At 31.1% G+C, this 23,175-nt stretch overlaps 1 protein-coding gene across 2 annotated transcripts in view; it reads right to left on the minus strand.

Moving 5' to 3' along the window:
* Positions 1–23,175, minus strand: part of LOC107444543 (uncharacterized) — a 128,019-nt gene that overhangs the window by 48,216 nt on the left and 56,628 nt on the right. The window contains exon 2 of one of the 2 annotated variants that reach the window (XM_071182642.2): positions 3,043–3,665. The exons of the other annotated variant lie outside the window; for it this stretch is intronic. Coding sequence (XP_071038743.2) covers positions 3,254–3,665 — 412 coding nt within the window. The 3' untranslated portion in view covers positions 3,043–3,253. Of the gene's footprint in view, positions 1–3,042; positions 3,666–23,175 lie in introns of those variants that run through there. 2 annotated transcript variants of the gene reach the window in all.

The following is a 23,175-nucleotide window of genomic DNA, read 5'->3' on the forward strand; positions in this document are numbered from 1 at the left end:
AGAACGTTACGAAGTTTTTCCAACAAACGTTTTGCAACTTTTATCCATATAACTTAAAAAATGCTACGCAATTCCAGATTTTATTATTTTATTAATTAGACATCTTTTTATATATATTATTTCAAGGACGTCATATTACATTAGATTTGCGTTCAAGTCACAGAATAGTTAAGTTTTTCTTTAGACAGTTTTCGAACAGAGCAATACATTTGGTATAAATTGCTGGAATAATTGTTGACTCATACAAAAAGAAAAATAATGCAAATGAAATTTATAAATCAAAAAAAAAAATCCTGATTTCGTTATTTTTGTACATTTTTTAAAACATTGATTAGAGGTACTTTACTTAATATTTTAGTTCAAAATCAAAAACGTACTAAAATGTTTCATCATTTTAATACTTTTCATATTTAGTGAAAGAAATATTAGCCGTCTTATAAGAAAGATAATAAAAAAATAGTCACATAATTTTTAAAGTACATTACATTTAATAAATTTATGAATCTAGTTTTTTTTTAATGCCTTATTACGGCAAATTAATTGTCCTAAAAGGCTAATACTTGTGACTTAAAAGAAAACATAACTCACGTATGTAAATTATTTGCACTGAGAAATAAAAAATATGATTAAAACTACCGGAATATGGTAAAATTTACCATGTTTATTGCTCTAGGAGAACACTAAAAAACTCATTAATTTTTAGCGCAGCTCTATGGCTATGAGTTGGCTAATGAGTTTGGCTTTGGTAAAATTATCAATGAAATAAAGTTTCATAATATATTATAAAACTTGATAAATGTTGTAAAATTTGATAATTTGATCATAATTCCTGATTGCCTAAAAACCACTTTACAGTTAAATTTGATTGCCAGTTTATTTTAATACTAAATTTGGCGTAAAAACAAGAATTTCCAGTAAACAGTAAGCATATGCAAGAAAAAATTAACAAATAAATGGTTCAAATACCGTATATTTTTGTTTGTTTTTTAATTAGAAATGTCATTACAGTACGGTAATTGTACCGCAATTTTTTTTTTTTTGGTATAGCAAGAGCGCCTTTTAGTTTTTATAATGAAATTTTTCAACCTAGTATGAAAAAAAATATTTACCATAACGTGCAAGAAGAAAAAAGAATATTTCAATCAATTTCAAAAAAGAGTAGGTCCAATGCTCCCGATGATTTTGCTGTTCAAGTTTTTTAAAAAATAATAAAAACAGAGGACCTAGCAAGTTAAATGTCAAAACATCACTTTAAATATTTCCACAAATAAAATTGATTAAGATTTATAATCGTTGTTTTGACAAGAGAGTTGAAAATTATTAGTTGAATAGACATTTTGGACAAGCATAACTGATATAAGTGTTTTTGCCACCTTGATTATTTTATATACATCTATTTAAATTTTTATTTAATTTTTAGAGAACTTCCATCTTACCTCACTTATTTATTTTCCTGAGATTTAAATACTTAATTTTTAACGAGGCATTTAATAGGAAAAATAATTAATTACGGGGCAACAAAATCATAATTCCAACTTTATTTTCAGTGAAACACAGGGCGTGATTTGAAAATTTTGGAATGTACACAGATCCGGGGGAGAAGTAAGGCAAATTCATGTAATCCTGAGTCCATAGACATTTATTGGTATATAAAAATTCTTTTTATTGTTTAATATAAGAAAGTTGGGGGGTATTTTTTGGTGAGTTAAATTTTCATTTATTTATATACACTGGTATAAGATATTAAGAGAATTTGCAGACTTGGTCACGATTATCTCTAGAACTACTGGACCGTTTTTAATGAAATTTGATTTGTACACACATTGATACAATACAAAACAAATAATCATTCAACAATTGTAATGCACGGCTTGCACCGATCACAGTGCTGACGTAAAATATCCTCAGTATTAGACGGATCATGGGTTAGAATCACATTGCCGTCATGCTAACCGTGGGAGAATTTTTGTAGTTTTCCTCTCCATGTAACACAAAAGCTGGTTAGGTCATCAAAAAGTCATTCACGAGGGTGAATTTCTCCAAATACTTAATGCAGGACTTTCTTTGTCCTCTGGATTGGGTTCAAAGCTACGGGGTTGAACATTAGTTGTCGTACACCCAAAAAATTGGGTTGGCTGTTCAACGACGGTTATAAAATAAAAAAGCTTTTAAAAAAAACTCTTTCCTCTATAATTCTAGTTAATGATATTTACGCTTCCTCAAACTCATAATTTTGATTTCCCTGAATTATTTACTTTATTTCAAACATGTGTATTTAAGGAAGGATCGTTTCACCTAATTCCTCGGTTAGATTAAGGCGTTACTACCACTACAATTATTAAACATCAATTCACTCTTATATAAGACATGCTAATTCGATTCAATTTTTGGATATTTAATGATAGATGACGATTAACTTAGTCGAAAGCGCATTCCCCACAAGATCAATGAGATTTGATTTTTCTCCCTATATAAAAAAGGCCATAGGTGGATCCTAAAATATCCCACCTCATAGCGATTTTTTTCAAATCTCGCCATCACGTTTTTGAAATCTCGCCAAACTTGGTTTCTGGAAGATATTTCTGGAAGACTATTTTGAACGTCCGATCACACCACCAAAACTCTAAAACCTGATTGGTTATTTGATACATATATACCTACGCGAAAGTTGGATTTCGCTAGAAAAGAGGTAAAAGGGTTTATTTTATCGCCATTTATGCTTCTGATCTCTTGCTGTAAGAATCATCGTTATTATTTCATTTTTGATATTTTTGTTGTTGTGCGTTACCGGTTGAAAATGTTTTTCTTTTCAATGATCAAAAAGAAATGTTGACCCCAGTAATGATTGCCGACTTGGCGAGATTTCAAAAAGTCGCCAAGAGGTGGGCCATTGTAAGACTTTACCGAAGGCCATAACTCTTAGCATTATGTAATAAAAATTTCTTAAAAGACATACATTTTGAAATTGTAAATAGAATTAAAAAAAAAACATGAGACATAATATTTAATTAACTGTTTATTTAAACATATGTATCAGTTATTACAATAGAAAATAGAAACATTATTTTAATCATCGTTCGCTTTTTCTTACATAATTATCAAATATTCTATTCATCAATTGTTTTCTGCAGCTTGAGTCAACTGTATAATTTTGAGTCTTTTTCGAACTTTTTAGCTGCGTATCAACTAGTGCATCATTTGTTTGAGCGTATTAAATGCATCCAGCTCATCAAATGTCGCCTTTTAAGAATTTTCACCATTGTATCAGCCAGAGCATCATTTGCTCCAGAGTTTCAATGGTGTCCAGCTCATCAAATGCCCCTTGTATAACAGCATTTTTGCGCTCCCTCTTTTTGGTAGGGGTCGTTTTCTCAAGAGTTTTACTCTGATGATCTTTCTCAGAAACTCTTACTTCAGCCACCATTTGTTCTTTGAGAACTTCACACCAATCTCGCAACTCAAACTTGGCATTGGTGGCCATATCAGACTCGCCAAGAGTTGCATCATCATCAGTCTTCTTAGACTGTTGATCTTTGTCCCATTCAAGGACATTTCCATGAGCCTTCTTAGACTCTCCAATCATTTGTTCTTTCAGAACATCACCCCAATCTCTTATTTCAAAATAATTTTCATCCGCACCTTCACCCTTCTTAAACACCTTTGCGCTAAAAATAAATAATAAATTACCATATATATATATATATATATATATATATATATATATATATATATATATATATATATATATATATATATATATATATATATATATATATATATATATATATATATCCGTCTGGCACCGACCACCACGGTGCTGACGTAAAAAAACCTCTGTGGTTGACAGAATATGGTCTAGAGCTCCCTTGAAGTAAGACTAACCATGAGAGGTTTTCTGGTTTCCCTCTGCATGTAATGCAAATGTGGGTTAGTTCCATCAAAATTCCTCTACAGAGGCAAATTTTTCCCAATATTTGATCCATGAGTTTCCTTGACTTCTCGATTGGGTTCAAGTTCTGGAGGAGAGTATGAAGTTGAGCACTGGTAGTCGCCCATATATATATATATATATATATATATATATATATATATATATATATATATATATATATATATATATATATATATATATATATATATATATATATATATATATATATATATATATATATATATATATATATATTTGTTCAGATAAACTCACCTTTGCAGACATTATTCTTAAAAGTTAATAAATAACTATAGATTTTAGTAAATATTACGATTGAAATAAGTGTTCTTATAAAAGAACACTAAGCTATTTTATTGGATTACTATTTACGGTTAAGTTTAAAGTTGAAGTTCAAGTTAACGTCGATTTTCTATTCGAGGTAAAATATGTATTTTATGGAGAAAAAAAAGTTAAATTAAGGCTACTATAACATGATATTACTAATATCTTATACTTACAGCCTTTTTCGCAAAAATCTCAGCACTTTTGCCATTTTTTCTAATTAAGTTTAAGTACCTGTAAAATAATCACCTACAGATAGCGCATAAACTTTAGAAGTGAGGATTTCACTGTAAAACAATGCAAGTAATTGTTATAATCGCTTGTATATATTTGTTTAACGATTGTTACATTGCAACAATTAAAAGTTTTCTTAGCTTATAGTTAACAATGGGTGACCATTTAAACAATGTTCTTTCAGCAGAGACAGATCATTTTTAGGGAAACGTGTTTTTAATACAAATGTCATCGTTTAAACTTGAAATAACTTTTATAAGATAAAATCTTATAATTTCGTGCAAAAACATGATTTTGGGCAAAATTTTTGAAAATGAGTTTATTATAAATATTTAATCCTTGTACTCTTAGCTTTCTAACTATATTTTGTTTTTGTTTGTACTACAATTATTTACACAGTTATAGCAGTTTTTGTGTAAGGTGATAACAGTGGATAGACTAGTGGTTTTAAGTCTTCAAATGATCATTCCTGTGGCAATTGTTCTGAATTGTCCTTTGGAAATTTCATACCTTACAACTGCAACGAGTGCTATGCACTATCTAAAACTAAACTCAGTGGCGCGACAGCCCATGGAGGGCCAAGGCCTACTGTGCCCATCTCAGTTTTCTTGACCTTGGGCTCTGGGGTGCAGAAGCAGATGTTCCGGTTAGGTGGTCAGCCGAACGCTAAACCCCCAGTGTTTAGTTACCAAGCATGCTTGGTACTCATTTATCGACCCACTGAAAGGGTGAAGGGCTGAGTCAACCTTGCCTGGCCTGAGAATCAAACCCAGGACCTGTGACGCGGGAGCGCGAGGCGGTAACACTCAGCCACCGGGCGTCGTTATGCACTATCATAAGTGTATATTACAATTGTTGAATAGTTATTTGTTTGCATTTTATCAATGTATACATATAATAGGCCGGGATAGCCTGGTCGATTGGGCGCTGGGCCCATATCCAAGAGGTCGTGGGTTCGATCCTCGCCGGCCGAAGACTTCCCGTGTAAAAAAAAATACGCACTTTGATTTGCACTTCATTACTTTTTAAATTTTCCACCTTCACTTGTCTTTTCGTTACTTTTTAAGAAAATTGTAAGGAAAATGTACCCATTTTGTAACGAAAACGTTTTAGAAATCGTTACTTTATATCTGGAATTAAATTAAGTTCCAAAAAGCATTTTTTGAAATTTTTTTGAATCAAACTTTTTCTTCATTTAAAAATTTTATTTAAGAATACATTCTTCAACAGCTGTCTTCTTTTTCAATGAGGATTGCAATCTTCTGAAAGGGAGTGGATGGCTAATTTGAAAACTACTGATCAAGTCATTGAATTATTGACTATGCCAATAGTATATGTGCTACAATATAAAAATTTCAGAATCAAATTAAGATAAAAAGTAGAGCATCATGCGCAAAATCCATTTTTACCGTAAAAAAATTATACAGTAAATTTTACAGTAATATTTACTTAATTAGAGTGGCTTAATGATTTTACATTAATTATTACTGTAAAAGTTACGGTTTATCAGATTTTTTGTTACGTAACATGTTAAAAATGTTTTCCTTTTTTTTTGTGTGGTTAAAATGGATTTTACGGTACAAGTTTTTTTTGTAAAAGTACCGTAGTATTTTTTTTAAAACAAGCATTTTGATTTATTAAGAATCAGCTGTGTTATGCGAATATTGAGAATGTACACCACCCTTTCACCCGATGGTGAAAGGGTGGTGTTCATAATAGTTCAGCACAAAAGGTTCTAAGAAAAAGATTCAGAAAGGAAAAAAATTTGCATTAAAATAATTGCAAATTAATTATAATGCTATTTCCAGAAAAAAAAATATTATATATATATATATATATATATATATATATATATATATATATATATATATATTTCCTAGTTACCATTCCTCACAAAGCAAAGACAACTTATAAAATGTTTTATCAGTGCTATCAAAACACAAAAAAATTCAAAAACAAAATTTGAAAAAAAAATCAGATGGATCAACTAAAAACTTTACAAAAACCTGTCGTGGTTTATAAACCAAACGATTTTTATTGTTCGTTAATCTAATAGTGTATGAAATAAATTGTAAACAATCTACACTTTAAGTAATGACAAATGTGAACGACATATAGAAAATACATGTTTCGAATTATTTCATTTGTGGTTGTTCCATTTTATGTAGCTTTTAAATTAATTACGCTCATCTAAATTTTTTAAAATGTTTCTTTTCTTTCAACATTGTCTTCTGACGGCTTTATAAATCGCTTTGTTCCAGAAGTTTCAAAAAAACTTTTTAAAACAAAATGAAAAATAGAATATACTAAATATTTTTTGTTCTAAAATCAGATTTTTATGAACTACAGAGCAATCTCAAAGATTTAAGAAGAAAACTTCAAATTGAGCTAATTAAATACATCAACTGATAAATAAATTATAAAATCACATAAAAACATTGTTAAAAATGAATATAACGAGTATGGCATATATATATATATATATATATATATATATATATATATATATATATATATATATATATATATATATATATATATATATATATTTGTCGTAACAACAGTATCATATGATAAATCCGCCATTGCGACAAATTTCTTAGTTATCATTCCTCACAAAGCAAAGACAAAACATATAAAATGTTTCATTAGTGTCATCAAAATACAAAAAAAATTGAAAAACAGAATTTGAAAGAAAAAAAAATCAGATAGATTAACTAAAATTTTCACAAGAACCTGTCTTGGTTTATATTCCAAAAGATTTTTATTTTTCGTAAATCTAATAGTGTATGAAGCGCAAAATAAAGAATTGTAAACAATTTACAAAATAAACAATGACAAATGTGAAAGATATATAGACAGCGCATGCTTCGAGTTATTTTGTTTGTGGCCGTTCCATTTTATGTGGCTCTTAAATTAATTACACTCATCTAAATTTGTTAAAATGTTTCTTTTCTCTCAGCATTGTCTTCTGACAGCTTTATAAATCGCTTTGTTCCAGAACCAAGTTTCAGAACTCACGGGGGCAATCCAGAGAACAAAACAAAAACAAAAAAATCTCTGAAGCCCCAACAGTAGCAGCTAGGAAAAATCAAATAACAATTATAAACCCTGACATAGTCATCACTCCAAACGATTTTACGCAACCCTTGGGGTGTACGGAGTGACATTACTGGATGGATAGAAAACCTCTTCCACTTAAGTATTCAGAAGATGTTACATGATGCCACTGTAGCCAACGTAATCCAGGTGTTTATGGTCTTTTGAAAGAGCACGTGCTCATAGACTACCAAAGTAAGTGAAAATGTCCAGTTCGTGGGGAGAATGTAGATTGTCCATCAAGTTGGCGATGACTTTTTTGGGATTTTGTTTGTTCTTCTTGGCGAAGTGATCACGTCTGCTTGGAAGCCATGACATATGGACACCTGAATGCAAATACAGTGACGGCTTTCTCTGCGACAGCCCGCCCAACGACCGGGAAGTAATTGCATTAATTGGAATGACTCCTGTATTAATTAATTGCACTTTTTCTCCTGGTTTGTATGCGCGTCGGTGATTGGCTGTTTGCTTTTTGGTGACAAATTTGTTGCTCGATATTAGGGTTGCTCGGATGATTAAAATCGTTCCAAAACGTGATTAAAAGGAAGACGTCATTAATTTGATTGTTTACATGCTTAAAACGAAGTGGAAGAATACTTCAGAATTTAAAATAATATATTTTCGAATTTTTAGGTAAATTTTGATTACGATATTTAAAATGTAAAATTTGAATGCGAATTCTTTTTTCTTAGAGTGAAATTAATTATTTTGTTTCCTTTTCAGGCTTGTATCTTTAAACTGATTTTAAAAACAGTTACGATTCCTGGTGGTAATAAAACTAAGAAATTAAAACTAAAGATAGAACAAGGATAGAAAATCCTGGGAGCAGGAACACTCCAGTACAGTGAGGGGGGCTGAAGATTTTCACAACATCTGCAGATTATGTTTCCTCTCAGATTTAAAAAAAAAAATAGACAATGTTAAGAACAAAATTTGAATCTGAAAAATGGTTTTTAACCGTTCGACGCTGGAGGGGCACCGGTGCCTCTTTTATATATATTTTTTTCTAATTCTCTAACTACCAGCAAAAATATGCTTTGGTATTTTTTAATTACTAAAAACAGTCTAATAGAAACTAGTCTAATATAGTGTAAGAAAACAGTCTAAAAAATCTGTTACTATATTTCCACTAAAATACAAAATCCAAAAAACCAAAACAAAGAGACATTTCAAATTTTTTTTTCATTCATATTGAAACATTTACAATATTTTATTTTATGAATTCAAGATATTTCAGAGTTGAATAACTGTTTTTATTAGATCTGAAAAACTGTAAACAAGTGCGAATTTGAAAAATTATTGTTTGGACGTGAGCCGTCTTTGAAAGATTTTGCCTTCAATGCAAATAAAGACAATAGTGTTGCAGGCTGTATTTCATAATCATGAATTATTAAAATACTAAATATAATATTTTCACTTATTCTGCCCTAAATTCATATAGAATAAGAAAAAGGTAAGAAAAAAATATGTAAGTAACTTGTCTAAAAAAATTTCCCTTGAATCCTAGTTAAATCTATGATTTTCTCAAACACAATTTCAGATCCTATACTTACTCAAGTACAATTTGTGTCTGTTTCTAGATATAATTTTTCGCAAAGATGCATTATACAAGGCAAAGAAGATTGATGATGAATTAAAAGAAAACGTGCAGAAATGAAAATACAGAAATGGATCTATGAGTATACGGTATCGGATCTATAATACAAGAACCTTCTTCCACGCCTAAGCACTAAATGAAAGTTTAGAAATAAGGTGACAAACATGTGAAAACAAAGTAGTTAAATCAATAAGAACAAAAGAATAAGTTTGAACAAGATAATCAAATAAAGGAGATATAAAACAGGTATGAGGGGGTTTGGTGGGAATTCCAGGGTACAAAAGATTAAATTAGATTAGATATCCAAATACTTTAATGTCGTGAGATATAAGAAAGATCATTAACTAAATTACTAGAATTTTTACAAACAAGGAATGGAGCCGTGAGGGCTTACGGGACAGAGCGTTCGACTTCCAATTCGTATCGAATCCCAGCGATGGCTGTTCGATACGAATTCCGCATCCGGCATGCACCGACCACGGTGCTGACGTAAAATATCCTCAGTGGTAGACGGATCCATAGGTTAGGGTTCCTTTGCCGTCAGACTAACTGTGGGAGATTTTCGTGGTTCTCCTCACCATGTAACGCAAATACGTGTTAGTTCCATCAAAAACAGAACGAACGGATTAGTTCCTCCACGAAGGTAAATTTCTCCCAATACTTGATCCAGGAGTTCCCTTGTCTTCTGCATTGGATTCAAAATTACAAGGCTACGGAGTTGAACAATAGTAGTCGACCCAATTTTTGTGCAACCAACAACGATGCAACGAACCCACATTTGCGTTGCATGGAGAGGAAGACCACGAGAACCTCTCCCGGTTTCCCTGGGGCAAGGGAACTCTTATCCATGATCCGTCTATCACTGACAATATTTCATGCCAGCACTGTGATCGGTGCAAGCCGTATGCGGAATGCGTTTTCGACCAGCCATCGCTGTGATTCGAACCCGGGTCATCTCATTGGACGGCGAATGCTTTATCCCCTGAGTAATCGAGGCTCAAGGCAGATTTCTTGGCCACTCTCTTAGAGGCACCATATTAGGCGAGCCAGCTTTACTGCCACAGTAATGACAGATATAGTAAATAAGCGAGCATTCGTGCCTTGTCCGGGATTCAAACCCAAAACCTTTCTGATGTGAAGTCAGATCCCTGACCACTAGAGAGTCCTGTCGGCTTGTATTGCTTGTTTACTTTTATTTTTGCTACCGGATATAAAACTATAAATTTGCTTGTGACTCCTGAAAATGCATATTTTTTGTTTGATGCTTTAACACTAACTTACCAATTTTTCTAGCAATAAAATTTTTTTCTTTCGAACTTGCAAAAAGAAGGTCTACCATTTATACGGTGCATTAACCGAAAAAAAATTGGGATAGCTGAATTAAGTAATTAAAATGTTTTTAAATTAAAATTCAGATTTTTGTCAAGATAAAATAGTTTTATAATAATCGATCTAATTAATTTTTCGTACGACTGGGTTTACATTATTAAGCAATTTCATCATTTATCTGATTTTGAATATGCTTGTCAAAGATGTCAAAAATTTCTCCTTCGTTGTCACAACAGTAAATATCCACCTTCACGAAGCTGTTATCAATCAACTTATTTCGAATGATAAGTCATGTAGAATCAGTTAAGGTTTTAATCATTCTGTCATAACATTCAGGGTAAGCAAAACTGAGAAAAATAGATTTTCGTAAACCAATAAGAAACTTAATTAAATATTAATTAGTTTTTTATTAAGTATTAATCATAGTTAAATGTATAAATTAGTTTTTACGAACTATTTTGTTTTTAAGTTTGGTTCTTTTGAAAGAAATCACAACGTCCTAATTAATATTATCTCTACTTAAATACTCAAAATATTAAACTGATTTATTTGAGAAAAATACAATTGTAATTTATTGAGCTTACTTTTTTCCCTACAGTTATTTTTGTTTTTAACGAATTTTTACCGAAATACTCTTTTAAAAATTAAAATGAAACATATTTTTTAAGCATTCACTCATCTAAATTTTTTTAAATATCAGACCTTATCGAACATTAGGATTATAATGGATTTTATTGTCATTTTACTATCAAGTCTTAGTTAAAAATTGTTTTTGCTGCGTCAAAAAGATAAGTGTCAAATTTAATGCGCATTAATTATATTTTTTATTGGCAAATAATTTGACGGAAAGCAATTAAAGATTTCTGACAATATAAAAAGTCCATTGTTATTTTCGAAAGTGAGATTTTTACATTACGCTGTTAATTAGTGTTATTTCCAAGCAAGTGCTCAACATTTTAGAAAGTTCTAGGTATCAGCGTATTGCATAGAAACATTTTAGTATCTGCATAGAAATTGTTATTTTGTTCTTTTTTGGACCGAAAATTGTTGCTTATTTTGAGAATGTGTTGGAAATTTATTTTTACTTATAACCAAGGAATTTGCGAATTTGAATATTTACTTGCACAGAAATTCAAGTTTCAGGTCAATTCTTTTCATTTAATGAATTTTTGAAAATCCCACCTACCATCCCACCAAAAAAAAATGTACTTAAAAATCAAATTAACTTTAGGCAGTAAGCTTAATGGATTGCTTTCATAAATCAAGTGCAATCCAAAAATATTTGGCACTTTTAGGTAAGGCAGGCGCCAGGAAACCAATAGCTTTTTTATTTCATTAATTATTTTAATTTTAACTTCTACATGTTCAAAATATTTAGGGCCTGGTGGCTCAGAAGATAGACAGTCGTCTCCCAACAAGATGACTCGGGTTTCAATCCCAGCAATGGCTAGTCGATACGAATCCGTACTTGACTCACACTGACCACAGTACTGATTTAAAATATCCTCAGTGGTAGACGGATCATAAGTTAGAGTCCCCTTCAGGCTTACCGAGTGAGGTTTTTATGGTTTTCCACCCCATGTACCGCAAATGCGGATCAGTTCAATCAAAATGTCCTTCTCGAACGCAAATTTCTCCCGATACTTGAGTCAGGAGCTCCCTTGTCTTCTGAGTTGGGTTTAAAATTACAAGGCTACGGAGTTGAATAGTGGTAGTCGTAAAGTCAAAATTGGGTCGGCTGTGCAACGGTGGTTATAAAATAAAATAAATAACATGTTTTCGGTGATTTTTCGCTTGAGCCTGGCTAATCGGAAGAAAAAAAATCAACATAACATTTCCAAAAATTAGTGGCCTTATAAAAAAGTTAAACAAAATGTTTCCTTTTCGTGTTAATTTTTCTGTTAGGTTCGTAACATTTAATGTTATTGCACAAAATGCTACTGAAAATTTAAGACAACCATTAATGGGATGGCTTGATCTAATTGACCTGTTTTAAACTTTTCAAAACTACTCATCAAATTGTAAGAAAAAATATTATTACGTTTCGCCTTTTAAATTTGAATTTACGACATTATTTTTTGCTTAAGTTTAGCTTAAGCAATACCCATTTAAATTATAACATAAATTTTACTAACAACAAGAAAAATTAAATGTATTTGTAATACCTAATTTCGCTAAAATTTTTCAAACTAATCTTCAAATATCAGGGAAAACTATATGTTTTATTTTAGATAAAAATTTACCACAGATTTATTACTTGATTTTACTTGAATTATTTTATTTTGTAACTGAACAGCCGACCCAATTTTGAGTTTACGACTACTAATGTTCAACTCCGTAGCCTTGTAATTTCTAACCAATCCAAAAGACAGGGAAACTCCTGGACTAGTATCCCCAGAGGTATGATTGGTTATGGGAACATGGAGGACATTGTGACGCGACATATTTAAAATGCATCAGTCTACATTTACTACTCGGGGAGTCTTCGGCTGGAGGGTTCGAACCCACGCCCTCTTGGATATATGGGCTAAGTGCCCAACGAACCAGGCTATCACGGCCCTTGAAGTATTTCTAAAAAATTTAATTAATTACAACATAATAGAAAGCGTTTTCAACATAAACAAGAAATTGATGTAAATGCTTTCTAGCTTAGTCAACTAATTATAACTTTGAAAAACGTTATTTCTAATATTAACTCAACATAGAAATAAAACCTGAAGCCGAAATCAAACGTTTTTAATATTTGCATCAATGTATACTTTTCTTGAGTTTTTAATATACATAATTACTTAACAACTTAATAACATACACCAGCACAAATATAACTAAATGACATTAACTTTAATAACGCAAGAACTTAAAAACAAAGCGACTTCCTCAATAAAAATTTAAACACTTGGCGATTTTTCTCGTCGAAACAATAATAACATGCCTTCCGTCGCTGTAAAGATGCGTTATAAAGATTACAAAACATTAATTCAATTACATAGCATCGAACGAGAGCGTGCCGAAAATTTTATTATAGATGATATTGACCGAAACTAAAATAAAACGTTAGCATGTGCTTCGTTTAGAGAAAAACCAATAATTAAAGGATATAGAAAGTAATCCAGGTTTTATAGCTCTATATTGAAAGCCAACGTAAGCACTAACGCACGCAATGTAGATTATCACGTACGGGGTCTATATATTGCGACGACAGTGCAATTGTACGAAACATTTGCGTGAATAAGATACTAAGTGATTATTGATATTTCCCTTTTTTTTTAAATGTTTTATTTTGAGAAAAATTAGTTTTCATTCACTATATCTGGGTACTAGACAAAAAAATAAATCCCTGCGCTATATATAGTCGTCACGTTTTTAAACTATAGTAGAACCTAAATTACCATTCTAATTCGCATTATTCAAATATTCGGATTATAGTGGTAATATAGTTTGCTTTTCCTATCTATTTTCATACATAATGGAGATACTTTTAATACTGAAAATGGAGCGATACTGAAAATGGAGATTACTTTTTAATAATAATGGCATATAGGATTTAAATATAGTTTAAATATTAATAATATACTAGTGGGATGCTCCCCCTATTTGCTAAAGCTCGCCAACCCCCGAAAATTGCTACGCAATCTTATATGGTTTGCTTAGCTCGCCACTGACTTAGGTACATTGCAAATACACAAAATTCTAAGAATTCAAAACAATCATTCAAATCTATATAACAACCTTTTTTTAAAAAAAAATTACATCTTTTTAGTAAATACTAAGTCATTAAAATAAATTTGAATTCAAATAAAGACTCATTGACTGAGACTCATTTTTCAATGAATAACTAATAACAATAATAAAACAAATAAATTCGCGATATAAATCAATAATCGTCAAATAAATTCGTGAAAAAAAAGCACTTTCGACAAAATACTAAAATAGAGATCTATCGACAAAGACTACTCACTTCTGCCTAGGTTAATAGTATGAGATTGCCGCAGCTGAATTGTTATTACAGTTTCCGTTTTCAAAAGCGCTATATGTTGAGCCACCTCAGCTAGATTTGGCATGTGACATTTTTAGCAGCAATCATTGGTCGATTTTCTAGCGTTGCCATTCGGGGAGTTGTAATGAGATTTTTTTGTCGCCGTGTAAGAGAAATATATATGGATAATATATAGTTAAATATATAACATAGTTTAAATATTTGATGATGATATATATAGTTTTGCCAAAAGGGCAATAAATATTTTATTCTAAACTTCACTTGCGCTTTTGTTACAGTAGTATTTATTCACTTTTTTTTAAAAAAACCATTAGTGCGAAGCCTTATCTAATTTAGAATCACGTAAAATGATTTTGAAAATTAATATTTATTGGTTTATATTATTATGTGAAGATTTTTCCAGATTCAATTCATAAAAAGATATTACATTTTTCATAATATCCTTAATTTGAGCAAAAAAGGAAGCCATAATGGTCAAACTAAACTACATTAATGAAACATCAGAAGAAACAACAAAAGTTACAAACTGATCAGAAGTGGAAACCATAATGTAAGCTAAACACTGAAGTGGAAGCCATAATGGTCGCCAAACTACACCAGTACTAAACGAAACTACACCAGTACTAAACGGATGAAACAACGAAAATTTCAACTTGAGCAGAAGTGGAAGCCAAAATGGAAGCCAAGCAAATTTAGCAGAAGTGGAAATCGTAATAGTCAAACCTAACTGTACTAGTAATAATGTAATGAAAAACAGATGAAACAATGAAAATTTCAACTTTAGTTAAAGCGGAAGCTGTAATGGTCTAACCAAACTCTATTAGTAATAATCAAAAATCAGATAAACAACGCAAATTACATCCTGATCAGAAGTGGTAGCCATAATGAAAGTCAAACCCATTTAGCAAAAGCAGAAGCTCAAATATTCAAACCAAACTACACTAGTCATAATGAAAAGTTCGATGAAACAACGAAAATTACAACTTAACAGAAGTGGGAACCGTAATTGTTTATATGACAGCCATAACGGAAGCTAAACCCTTTTAGCAAAAGTGTAAACCGAAATGGTCAAATCAAACTACACTAAAAATAATGGAAAATCAAATGAAACAATGGAAATTACAACTTAAACAAAAGTGGAAGCCATAATAAAAGCCAAACATTTTTAGCAGAAGTGGACGCCATAATGGTCAAAACAAACTACACACTAGTAATCTTTAAAAGAACAGAAAAAACTACGAAAATTACAACTTAAATATCCTTGGGGAAAAACCTAGAGTTCCTCTATCTGACGAAGTTAGACAGTTATGGCATGCATATTACTTTCGCTTATTGGTTTAAAACCAACATTTATCGAAAAGAAACAAAACAAACATTTTCTCGTAGACTAAACATGTCATCGACAAGGTATTTTTATCCGGCAGAATCTCAAAATTATAAGTAAGATATTAATTTTGTTTCCTTTTAAAGTTATCAAAGTATCTAGTACTGGCAAAATTACTGTTGAATAGCTATAAAATTTGTGAAATAATTGGATTTCAATATTCTTCAAAATTATGAAAGCTCTATATAACACTTTTATCATGTTATGAATGCCTACATATACTAACTAGTTGTTTCTTGATAAAACGTTAATTTTCTTGCTAGTATGTTATTTATAGTAGAAAAATCGAATATTTATAAAACTAAAATTGTACAAACTATATTTTATTATTTTAAGGAACTGAACCAATTCATCAATAATTTATGCATCTTTGACACAATTTTGTGTCTTTTGGCAAGACACAAAAACGAAACCTAACTCAGCTGAGCATAGCGACAAAGAAACTCCTTCGAAATTTATCCACTTTTTAATTTTGTTTGATTATGCCGATTTTGGTATTGATAAGTACCCCAAATTAGTTAAATAAAAATAAGACTAAATATATATTAACAACAAAATTAAAATAAAAAAATGCAGCAAAAGTAGAGGCATAGAAAGAACATTGTGATTGCTGCAATCACTAGTCATCCGTTGGTCAAAAAAATTTTTCCTGGATACAATTTAATAAACGCTCAAATATTTCTCGTCATGGGTCGAAAAAACTGCATCAATTATTATAACCGTCACTGAACAGCTGACCAGTTTTGGGTTTACGACTACCAATGTTCAACTCCGTAGCCTTGAAGTTTTGAACCCAATCCAGAAGACAAGGGAACTCCTCGATCTAGTATTGGGAAAAATTCACATTCGTGGAGGATTTTTTGATGGAATTAACCTGCATTTGCGTTACATGGAGAAGAAAACCACGAAAACCTCCCACGGTTAATCTCACTGCAAGAGGAGTCTAACCCATGATCCGTCACTATCACTGTGGATATTTCACGTGGTCGATGCGAGCCGGATGCAGAATTCGTATCGACTTGCCAAGACTGGGATTCGAATCCGGTTTATCACATTGCTCCATCCCCTGAGCCACCACGATTGAATATTTTTATGTTGCATAAATGAAACTTCTGCGAATTCTAGCATTGGACTGAAGCGCTTTGGGCAGTTCAAGAGATTTCTTTGCAAAAAAGTTTTCTATTTTACATCAGCACTTCCATCGGTGCGAGCAGAGTTCGGAATTCGAATCGACAAACTATCGCTGGGATTCGAACCCGGTTCAGCTCATTACATGGCGAACTTCTATTCCGTGAGCCACCACTGCTCAACTGCATTAATTGATATTTGTCTTCTTGTCATCCAATGGGCTGAATTAATTCTCAATTCTAGCTAATATATGTTTCTTAAGAGGCCGCAAAATCACCATTAAGACGGTAATTTATGAATAAGTTAATTATTATAGAAGAATATAAAACTACTTTCATTTATTATAATGTAAAAGCATTAAAAATGCACGCATGTTGCAAAAATAAAAAGTAAAAACTCAGTTTGGAAAACAACAAACTTTGAGAAGTTCCAAAATAATCGTCTGCCTTTTTTTAATTTGATCTTTTGCTTTGCTGCTTTTTTATTAATGCTTATGTTAGCCTCCTCTTTTATATTTCTTACATCTCTATTTGTTTATGTAGCTAGAATAAAAATTAAAACAGCTATGGAATCATTAGGGTGTGAACTGTATTATAAATAAAAAAATAAAACAAACACTATAGGGAATTTTTAGGGGTATCCCAATTTCATGGTTTCACAATAAATTATCGCCATCATGCACATGTCGCACAAACAAAGCGAAAAATAAAAGAAGACAATAGAATGACAAATGAGAAAATGATAGCCTTTGCACCTTTTCCCTTAAGGGGTGGGACGCAAGTGCAAACAGAGTTCGAAGGTGAAAAGGGGGGAAGGGGAGATAGAACCAAAAAAACAAGCAAAAGGAGAGAAAACAGAAGTTGAAAAAAATATCGCATTCTGAAAAAAGCAGCAATGTTATAGACATTTTTTTTATTCCATTATCGTTTTAATAACGTATATTATGAAAACAATTGGCACTGACACTTAAAAAGTATAATTTTTCGAAGTATATGAATAAGTATTTTAGAATTTATAAGAATAGGTATTTGCAATAAATAAGAATAGTAAATTTTAAACTGAAACATTTTGTTTTTGACTTAATAAATTTTATTTACTTTGATTTTGACAACAACTACGAATAAACAATTTAAGTCAACATAAGATAAGAACATAAGACATAAAATAAGAACATAAGAACGATAAGAACATAAGACATAAAAAGAAAATTTAACTGGGAAAATTCGAAGAAGCTATATCTAACTTATTGTCCATCATTGTACGTAGAAGTTTATCTATATAATTTTTTTGAAAGGAATTGTCGAAAATTTTAAAATAGAAAAATAGGTTAAATATTTAAAAAAAAAAATTTAAAAAATCACCTATTTGGTGAGATTAAAGGAAAATCAATAAAATCAATGAATAATTCTCAATTTTTGGACATCTACATGAGCCCAAACAATGCATCGTTGCCGTAAATTTTCAAATATTAAACATTTAGAACACTTTTTCTTTTCTTGCTTCTTGTTGCTTTTAGCTTTCTTCAAGCTTTTAGCTTTTCGTCATATTAGCATTTTGTGCCAACTTTATACTAAAGATAACATGGACTACTCTGTTAAAAGAAACTCGATAAATCTTCAACCAGTATTTGGTGCAAAGTTTCTCATTATTTCAAAGTTTAGTTAAATGAAAGATCATCTTATTTTATTTAAACCATAAATTGTGAAGTATGATAGGGAAATACTTCGTGGTGCAACTAACTTCACCAAAATTTGGTAAAATTTGTTTACGACGCCATGCTTCCCTTGCAACTCGGTCTCGGTGTATCGGAACAACTGCATGTTGTTTCAAGTATTAACTTATTTAAGTTGATAAATGTTTTATTTGGATTACTTAGCCTTCATTTCTTTTATGTCGCCATTTTAGATTTGGTTAGCGGTATAAAATAGTTAGAGGTATGTAATAACCTACTTACAGTAAATAGTTTTGTTACGGTAACTAGCAACCTTGACCAGTATTTGAGTGCTTTAAAAAATATCTAATAATGGTGCAACCTTCCTCCCCTTTTACAAAAGAAGAAAAAGAATGAAAATAAAGAACATTCAAACCCCGCTATAGTGAACCTTCAAGGGAATGAAATTTCAATTCACTATAACCGGGAGTTCGCTATATCCGTACTGCAAGCAATTTTAACTAATTTTTCCGAACTGCTCCTTTTTATTACACAATATTTAAATAAATGACCAATAAAAAGAAATACAAAAATGATTAAAAAACAATATGTAGTAACAGAAAATGTGTTAACTTTTATTTTTTATAACTCTTCGTCTTGCGTACAAAAAAATTTAGGGATGGAAAACTGAGATAGAAGAAGAAAATAAGAAAAAAATGCTTATGACTACATTCCACGTAATAGGTAGTTTTGAAAATCGGTATATATATTTTACGCAGAAATTTCAAAATTACTTAAAAATGGAAGAAAAAACATCAGTCGAAGACAGAAAAAAGTTAATAATATCCGATTTCTGTACTTATTTTGGTTCACTATATCCACAAAAAATAATATTATGTGTGTATAGCAAGGCACGGGAACGAACATTTTGTTCACTATATCCGGGAGTTCACTACAAACTATGCTCACTATAACGGGGTTTGAAAGTATTTTGTTTCTTCAAAGCACCTATACTTTTGGTGCAATGTTCTACTGATATTTGGAACTAGTCAGAATACCAAAATATGGTAAAATTGAGCTCCATTTCATGTAGTCAGCAAATGAATACCAATTTTTGGTTCAACGTGGCTCTTAATTTTTAACAATGTAGCTAAATCCTAACAGTCATAAATAACTGTTAAAAACTGGCAGCAATTTAGGAAAACAGCCTAATTCACTAAAAAGTTATATTTTATGTGAACCTTCCTAGAACTGCATCAAAAAACAAGCTTACTACTACATTTACTACCGATAAGTCAAATTAATCATTATAATTAACCTCACAATGAGGTGAAATATATATCTATATATTTTGAGTATATCAGTATCACTTTGCAAGCCAACAAAAATGTAAACAAAGGACAAAGTTAGATAAATTTATGAAAAGGGCGAATGGAGGTCTCATTTTCCAGAACACAATAAACTTGCCATACTTTTCCATTCAATGTCCATTGTTTATTTTTGAATGAAAATTTATGGCCAAAAGATGGCGTGTAAAATTCTACCGCTAATCCTTGAAGAATAGTGTTCTCTTTGTTAATTGGACCCATTGAAACTTTTTAATTAGTCGGGAAAGATTATCGTTGATTTGTGACACTTTCCAGAGAGAAGAACATATCTGAATTAGATAAGCTTAATAAATTGAAATAACATAAGTAATTAACCTTAATTAGATGCATTCGCTAATTAAGAAACTAAGAACTTGAATTTAAATTAATATTGTAGTTAATGCTTGCTAATTAAATAAAGTCAACAAGGATTGGCAAAATGAAATTAAAGTTTATGAAGTGCCTCTTTTACCCGAAGAGTGCCGGGTCATTTTCTTATTAAAAATATATTTGTCGAAATGTGCTTAAGTTATCCGTATATTGTTTACTTAAAGAGGAAGGTATTAAATATTATATGAATTTCTAATAAGTAATAGCATAGTGCCATTTGGATAACTGTGAGAGGTTTTGATTTTCATGCTATACAAATAAGTATAATTTAAACTGTTCCAAGAGTTCAATTTAGGAGTACCGCTATTGCGCATCAAATTTTCCAAGCCTTCTAAGCTGCGTTAGAAATGCAGCTTCAAAAATGATGTTAAAATACGAATTCAAAGAACAGCGTTTTTAAGTAGGATTAAAAAGAAACAATTTAAAATTTTTTCACATCAAAAACAAAATCTTGAAGGCGCAACACTTTTGACCGACGTGGAGGTGATTTTAGGTGGTGGTAATTGCGTAATTGGCGAGTTCTACGACTTTCGTTACTGGTCCGACAAAAATTTTATTTTTTCCTTTTTTGTCAATATGAAAATATCAGTTCCTAAAATTTTTATTTTATTTTATTTGCAGTTTTGTGTCTAATTTTGCGTATCCTGAAAGTGGTTAAGCTTTCGATCGGCGTTAAAATTTTACTTGCTATTTATAGTTGTAAATTGTGTTGACATTAGACGCAGATATCTAGTTGAAGTTTGAGCTCTCGGAAAGTAATCTAAATTTTAAACCTGACATAGATATTGTGATTAATTATAAGATTTTTTACTGCCGCCTCAAAGGAATAGAACCATTGAAATATCTTGATCAGTAATCTTAAGGGGCAAAAGATTAATAGTTTTCATTTAAATATTAATCAACAAATCTCTTATTTAATCAACAAATTTGCCTGTAACATAACGACTTTAACAAAGAATAGTAGTAAAATGACAAGAATTGTAGTAAAGGAACAGTCTACGTTAAATAATGCTGACGTAACTAAATCTAAACTACTTTCAACTTTTATAAAACAGAGAAATGCGTTCGTCTTCTTTTTTTTAAACAAGATATATTTCATATGTATTCTAATTGATTTCGGAATAAAATTACAGAAAGAGTTTACCAATGTCCGAATGTTTGAGTAACAAAAGTCCATTTAACTCGAAAAAATGCATGTTTTCCATTTATTCTTTTTTCCCCCAGTTTTTCCATGAGAATTTCTGATCACGATAATTAGTACACAACAATTTCTATATCAGTAAATCTTGTAAAATGCAAACAAGTTTAATCTAACTTATTTTTCCTGCCAAATATTTATATTTGCAATAAAAAATTACAAACTGGTGATATTTTGAAGGGAATTTAATACTAAAATATAACGAATAACAGAAGCTTAAGAAAAAATCACTCATTTATTAGCCTCATAATAATAACATGGCATTTCAAATGTTTCTAATACTGCACAATAAACCAACATCTTAACTTTTCCAAAGCATTCTCCTGACCCAACATCTTTACAAACGGAAACAGTCCTCTTAGTAATCATCTGGCTTATCTTTCAAAGTCTTTGCAAGCGTCTCACTCATATCAATACTATAATTTCCAATACCAAACTTTCTAAATGTTTCAAGCATATTCCTTTCTTAAAAACCATCATTTTCTATCCGTATATTCTTTCATCATTAACCAACATCTTAACTTTTCCAAAGCATTCTCTTGACCCAACATCTTTACAAACGGAAACGGTCCTCTTAAAAATCACCCGGCTTATCTTTCAAAGTCTTTGCAAGTGACTCACTCATATCAATACTATAATTTTCCATACCAAACTTTCTGAATGTTTCAAGCATATCCCTTTCTTAAAAACCATCATTCTCTATCCATCTATTCTTTCATCATTAACCAACATCTAAACTTTTCCGAAGCATTCTCTTGACCCAACATCTTTACAAACGGGAACAGTCATCTTAAAAATCATCCGGCTTATCATTCATAAAATCAATACTATCATTTTGAAATCCAAATTTTTTTAATGTTCCAAGCATTTTATTTTCATTCCATATAAGTTTCCAAGTGTAATCCATCTTAAAGTGGAAAACACGTAATTTTGATTTTCAAGAGCTCCAAAATAACTACTAACAAGTTGAAGAGAATATAAAACACAATTCATTACACAAAAATCAAAGTTTTTGAATTGAACACATACAATTTTGAATTCTCTAGAGTTCCAAAAAATCTCCAAATTGCGGGGGAATGCAAAATGGTTACTTCTTTCTCGTGCCGCAGCAAGCAAATCTTCTGAAGAAGCTGATGGTTGCTTTTTTAATCCTTCGTCCAGTTCTCCGGACTGATGATCCCCTACGATTCAAAATTCCACTTTTATTTCTTGCCTCTTTATCATGGCAGGAATCCTCTGTTCTTCCAGAATCTCTGTTTGAATTCTCTCTGCTCAGAAATTCACGTACCATCCTGTTTGAAACAATATCGAAGTACTTATCTTCGATGTTTCGTAAGTCTTCCGGATCGTCAGGGGATAGGTCCGGTCTGCAAGAACTTGCCATGCCGTTTGATTGGTAGAAATAACGTTGCAAGCAGTTTTCGCAGATTGATCTAGGAAGAGGATCTTCGTCTGCCCGGACTTTTTCGTTGTTGATTGATTCATTTTCAATCTCTTGGCTAACTTCAGGTTGTGATTCGATTTTCTG

The sequence above is a fragment of the Parasteatoda tepidariorum genome, chromosome 4 (assembly GCF_982258835.1).
Source record: "Parasteatoda tepidariorum strain Cologne lab strain chromosome 4, Ptep-v5.0, whole genome shotgun sequence".
NCBI lineage: Eukaryota > Metazoa > Arthropoda > Arachnida > Araneae > Theridiidae > Parasteatoda > Parasteatoda tepidariorum.